The sequence below is a fragment of the Miniopterus natalensis genome, chromosome 6 (assembly GCF_054644295.1).
Source record: "Miniopterus natalensis isolate mMinNat1 chromosome 6, mMinNat1.hap1, whole genome shotgun sequence".
In the NCBI taxonomy this organism is placed as follows: domain Eukaryota; kingdom Metazoa; phylum Chordata; class Mammalia; order Chiroptera; family Miniopteridae; genus Miniopterus; species Miniopterus natalensis.
The window spans coordinates 49,764,198-49,770,197 of NC_142086.1; the positions used below are offsets into that span (position 1 = coordinate 49,764,198).

General features: G+C 42.6%; 1 protein-coding gene across 1 annotated transcript in view; it reads left to right on the forward strand.

The window, feature by feature from the left end:
* The window catches only part of ATP13A4 (ATPase 13A4), a 94,852-nt gene extending 91,570 nt beyond the window's left edge, over positions 1-3,282 (forward strand). The window contains exon 30 of the mRNA XM_087817814.1: positions 3,070-3,282. Coding sequence (XP_087673940.1) covers positions 3,070-3,282 — 213 coding nt within the window. The remainder of the gene's footprint in view (positions 1-3,069) is intronic.
* The last annotated feature ends 2,718 nt before the right edge of the window (positions 3,283-6,000 follow it).

Sequence of the window (6,000 nt, forward strand, 5' to 3'; positions counted from 1 at the left end):
TGTCTACCAATCATTCAGACCTTCATTTCTTCATTCATGCTTTCCACAAGCATTTGTTGACTATGTGCCATATCCTAGGGCACAATGCCAGACATAGAGAGGGCAATGTGATACTCATGGAAGATAAAGTTTCTCCGTTGTTTCTCATGTTGAGTGAGAAATTGAGATACTCGTGGATGTCTAGTGTGGGTTCCCAGCAGCTTCTACACTGAGAAATAGCAGTGCAGGCTTCCAGGCCCCACCCCGAGTCTCCTCCATGAAGTACCCATTGCCCTACTGTCAGTACTTAGGAACAAACCCCAGCCGTCTGGGTCTTTGATGAAGACAATTGTAGTGGAAAATTACGCACTCTATGGTTTCCTGCCTCGTGAGGTGAGCCGAGCAGAGTAATAAAAGACCTCAGACTACAGTGGATGCAGCAAGATGGTTTCCCCGGTGGCTCTAGGTATGTCTGACACAAGATAATAAGGATCCTAGGATGGGCTGTGCTAACTCCATCCCAGCTGGCCGGGCTATGGCAGAGATGGCCCAGAGAGGTACCGCACGACAAGTGTGGGGGACGGCTGGCGTCCTTGTGCAGAGCCCTGAGCATTGCCTGGTTTGCTGAGAGGTCTAACCCTAACCTTAATCCTAGAGCGGCCCAGCGAACAAACAGGTTTGAATGAGGCCTTATTCTTATTTTCCGATTGGCATGATCTAACCTTCAGCTGAAAGACACATTGTAGCTTTAATCCCTCTCCCATTTTTATTATTTATGTGTTTGAGTGTGCGTGTATGTATATGTGTGTGTGTGTGTGTGTGTGTGTGTGTGTATATATATGTATATATATAGACATATACAGATATGCATGAATTGTTTGAGTAGCCAGTCAGGAGAGCTCATGTGATCAAGTTGTTTTTTTGTTTTTTGTTTTTTTAGGAATGGCATCTTATCAAGGCATTCCTTTTGTTTCTAGTTCGGAATTTAATTTACAACGTAGAGTGACAGGGCAGATTACCTCTCAAGGCTTAGCTTTCTTTTCCAGAGTAGCAAAGTGATCCAGGTCATCCTACTTCTAGGGTTGTGAATAACCTCAAGGCATGGTGTAGAGCACTAAAGTCTTTCTGTGTGCGTGTGTATATGTGTGTGTTGATTTGTTTTATTGTTTTGTTTAAAGCCTGCTAAGATTTCCAGAAGGTAAGTTAGATTTTAAAACCACTAATTGGATACCCATAATCCTGCCTTGTCCCAGCTCCAAGGAGAACTATTGCTCTCTTGTGAAGTTGAGGACAAAAGCCTTGCTGTAGGAAAGTAGAATAACAGGTCTGTCTAGGTGAGTCCTGAGATTTGCAAGACTGGCTGTGTGGGTCTTTAACAGCCTGCCACCAAAGATCAATTTTTATAGGAAAGTTCAGACTAGTTCTCTATTATTTCCATGGCAATGGGACTCAACTGTCAAAGATGAGTGGATTTCAGGAAAACTACTATCTCTGGCAAAGTTCTTTGTAAAACACTACAGAATTAACTCTTTCAATTTAACAAAGATACCATATATAGACACCAAAACCAGTTCTAATACTGTGGGACAGCTTGGCTGTCCATATTTTTTTTTATTTCTTTCATAACTTCTAAGATGGTCAACCTTTGTGACTGTTAGAGAACAGAAGGAGTTCATTCAAGGGGCACTAGCAGAGCCAAACACTAGACCCTGAGAACTGCAGTGGAGAAGGGTTCACTATTTTACTGATGAATGGCTTCACCCAGGAGAGTGGGAAACTAATGCTCAAAAGCCCAAAGTCCCCTGTTGTGTATAAGTTACAGTTTATATAGGGAAAAATCACAAGATACCATGGGTTAGGAGTTCAGGGTCCTGCTAGGAGCTGATTGGTCGGAGGTGAGGTAAGGGTAATGAATCATTTCTTCAGGTCTTGTGGTTTTATACAGTGTCCCCCTGATCGGTCTCATAGGAAAGTAGCCAGGGGGTGGTTCCATCTTAGGGCTCAGGAACTGAAATATAACTCAGGTCAAGATGTTACTTTAGCCTGTCAGAGGTCAGGACCTTGTGATCATTAGGTCCCAGCTACTATCTTGTACTGCCTTGGGGGTTGCTGATTATCCTGGGAAAAGATAGGTCTCTGAGGGGTATTGACACACAGAGAGATATTATTTCTAGAGCCAGGGTTTAAAACTAAATTTAATCAAAGTCACAAGGATCCCCAGTTTCATGACTAAACATGATAAAAATGAAAACTTAACATAATAACCTCTCACACACTCTGTATTATAACTTACATCTTGTACTTTATTCAAGGCTAAGTCTAACTCATGAAATAAAATGGCCAACCAAAATGTTTCTAAAGAGAGGCATCTTGCAATTTAAAAAAAATGCATTGCAATTATTTGCAGGGGAAGGTTAGAGGGCCGCAGTGCATAGCCTGTTAAATGAGTAGTTCAGAAGGGTAGAAAGGGGAGGCAGGAACCATGCTATGCCCTGTAAACCAGAGGAAGGAATTATTACTTCTAATCACTGAGGCTCAGATAAGGTAAACAATTTGCCCATAGTAGGTGTCAGACCTGGAATTCAAATCTAGATCTGTTCAATGCCAAGACTGTGGCCCATATTTCCATTTTACCAACCTCTATTCTTGACTGTGCAGCAATATGCCAGGGTTTACCAAAGCCACACCGTGCACGTGGCAATCTTTCTATAGGGTCAATTTCATTTGATGGTAAGTAATTTTAAATGTCATTTTATATTAAATCAAATATGGATGTGGGATGCAATGGACTGCAAAATTTGAATGATTTGAAATTTAATTTCTATATGAGATTCCCAAGAAATTTCATCCTTGAGGCTGACTACTTCAAGCTATGCATTCTCTTTTCCCAGAAGAGTTGCTTAAGTGGAAAGGTTTGAGAGGCTAAGACCTATCGTGTGAAACCACCTTGGATTTGTTTGTCCAGGGCTGACATTCTCTGTCAGGCTGGGTCTAAGCAGCCAATTTAGTGGTGCCTATAGAGTCTATGGAGGGCCATAACCTGGAAACATTTGACTTCTGGTTGTAAAGAGCAACTCTTTTATTTTGCAGGAGGCCGTTATTGAAAACCGAGCCCTGTGGATGACAATCAGAAGTTATTTTGGCTATCGCTCAAAAAGCCAGTATCGGATATGGCAGAGGGCCTTGGCAAATGACCCCCGCTGGCCCCCACTTAACCAAACATCCCACTTGGACCTGCCGGAGTGTGACAGGGGGGTGTCTTACAGCAATCCAGTGTTTGAGAGCCATGAGGAACAACTCTGAAGACAGCAGGATATCCAAGTTGATAAAACATAGAAACAATGACAAAAGGGACCAGTTTCAGTGATTTTTTTTTTAAAGCAATGAGACTCTTACAATATCAGCAGGAATTTTTGGAATCAAGCACCTATTCAATCATGGTGACAAATTAAAGTGTTTGATAAAATACTTTCTGCAGAGCAGAACATTGCCCCAGGAGAGTGCCTTCCTCTTGGCCTCAGAGTATTCGACATGTTCAGTGAATCAAGACTAGGCCAAGGATGGCAATGTGCCAAGAGACTGGAAGGCTCAAGGAGAAGATGTATTCTTCCTTCTTAGATAATAGATTTTTTAAATAAGTTGAGGGAAAGTAGCGCTACATATAGTCACAGAACTGTAACATGTTAAAGGTCATTTTTGAATTCTTATTTCATTGATAGAAAAACAAATGCATGGGAACCATCACACAATCTTCACTGTCTAGTTTCCTTTCCTTTGCAGTACTTTTCAGATTTGAGACATTTCCTTCTACATCTGGCCTTCCCCTACATATTAGTAAGGATGTCCTAAGCTGATGCTGCACTAACAAACAATTCCCATATCTCAGTGGCTTAGCATACAAGAGCTTCTTTCTTGATCCAGATGACTCTTTAGAAGGGCTCTCCTTATAGTGGTGACTGCTTCAATCTGATAGCTTCACCCACTCAACACACAGACTCCAAAGGGGAAGGAAGATACTGGAGATCACACAAGGGCTCTTCACTGCCTGACCCCAAGAGTGGCACATATCTCTTCTCCACTTACATCTCATGAACCAGGGTTTGGCAAAGGAACTATGGAGCACAGTCTCCTGTGTTTAGGGCTGGTTTCATGGGCATATGACCTGTGCTGTCACACAAGGCCCATACTTTGCAGGAAGGACCACTCTTGGTTTAATGCTCTGCTGTTGCCATCTTAAAATTCTTTGAATAAGTTCTCACATGTCCATTTGCCCTGGACCCCATAAAAGGTGTAGTTGGTCCACCTTGTATTCCCGGAAAAGAAGGAAACATTGCACATATCAAAGAATCCTGGTTCTGTCCACTAATCCCTACATTTCCTGACCCTATGAACCTTTGAGTTTTAAGAACTCTCATCTCACATGCCCAACTCCAAGAATTTTTACTCCTCTGCTCTATGTTTCATAAAAGTTAGTTGTGTGCTACAATATAATATGTTACCATTGATGTAAGTCTTTACACAACCTACACATTTCTTAGGTTTGAGGCTTTTGTTTTCAGAAAACAAAAATTTCTCCTATTTCATCACTGTTATAGTTTGGTTATACTGTATTTATTCAGCACAGAAAATACCCAGGTTTCTGTTAGCTCAACAGACAATACTGAGCTTTAGGAGAAAATCCACAAATACTATTTTAAATCAAAAGCAAAATTTTCATTATGAACATCAAATCCTAGGTGAATGTGGTGGGCAGGGTTGAGTGTCCTAGCCCAGAACAAGTGGCTGGCTTTGTGGGTGACATCAGCACCTGCAATAATTCCCTTCCCTGGCTGAAATCCTGAGCATGGTATTGTAGAATTGTACACCTAAAGCCTATATAATTTTGTTAACCAATGTCACCCCAAGAAATTCAAGAAAAAAGGAGCAGAGTGCACAGCTCATACTTAAGAGAAGCTATCACCAAGTGCTATCACCTCCACTAGCTCTTGGGAATTGCACGATTCTCCTGGACTCCCAAAAAGAAGGGCTCATCATCTCCACCCTAGATGTGAAAACAGACCCAGGCTGAGGAAAGCAGAGCTGAGCCTCAGGCATGATCTTCTGAGCAAATCTGTTGCTTCCAAATGCCTTCTCATGACTAAACTCCAGGAGGGCAGGGTGCCTGGCATATTCTCACAGTCAAACAAAGAATGAGTTTCTCATTTGCCAGGTGGAAGGAGATAACCTTGTGCTAATACCAGGGACTTCTGTTCAAATAAATTTCAGGCATCTTGCCAGGCTTGGGCTAGAGATGCGTTCAAAGCAAAACAAAACAACAACCTTTGAGAGTCTGTTTGTCTATCTGAGACTAAGTCGCTTTTTCTTTGGCACTAAGTGATTCCATCCTCAGCAATTCACACGCAGCTGGCAGGGAATAAGGGATAGGGGCTCCAGTCCTCCACCAGTCAAACAGTCTTATAATCTTTGCAAAAAGAGACTCACTCTGAAGACCATACTTGAGACTAATTGTATCTTAGAGGCAATAAATTAAGGAGCAGGAAGTGCTTACTCTGGAAACAATGGGGAGCCCAGGTGTGTGAGAATTGTGCTTAAATACTTGGATTACAGTGGAAAAGAAGGCTGCAACCCATGCCCAGTGGCACGACCAGTGTGTAAAGAGCACCATGAGAATGACGGGGCTCACACAAAGACCACTGCCCTTACAACACTGGTGGAGGTAGAAGTTCGGACCTCAGGGGGTGTGTGCTCTGTGACGTCGGAGGTGCAAGTGCATATTCAGAGACCAGTTACAGAAAGAAGTCAAGTATCAGATGGAACTCAATTACCTGCAATATCCCTTTCAGACTGGATATGCCCAGTGTCTCAGCCTTAGGCTGCGATGTAAACCGTTTACTACTGCACAGAATATCAGGGTTACCCAGTGTGGAGATGGGCTGAGGAGGACGGGCTCTCAGCCCTGTGAGGTCCCACGGTGTGGACAAATAGATGTGACTGCTCTGTACCTTGGAAGATGACTTCTAC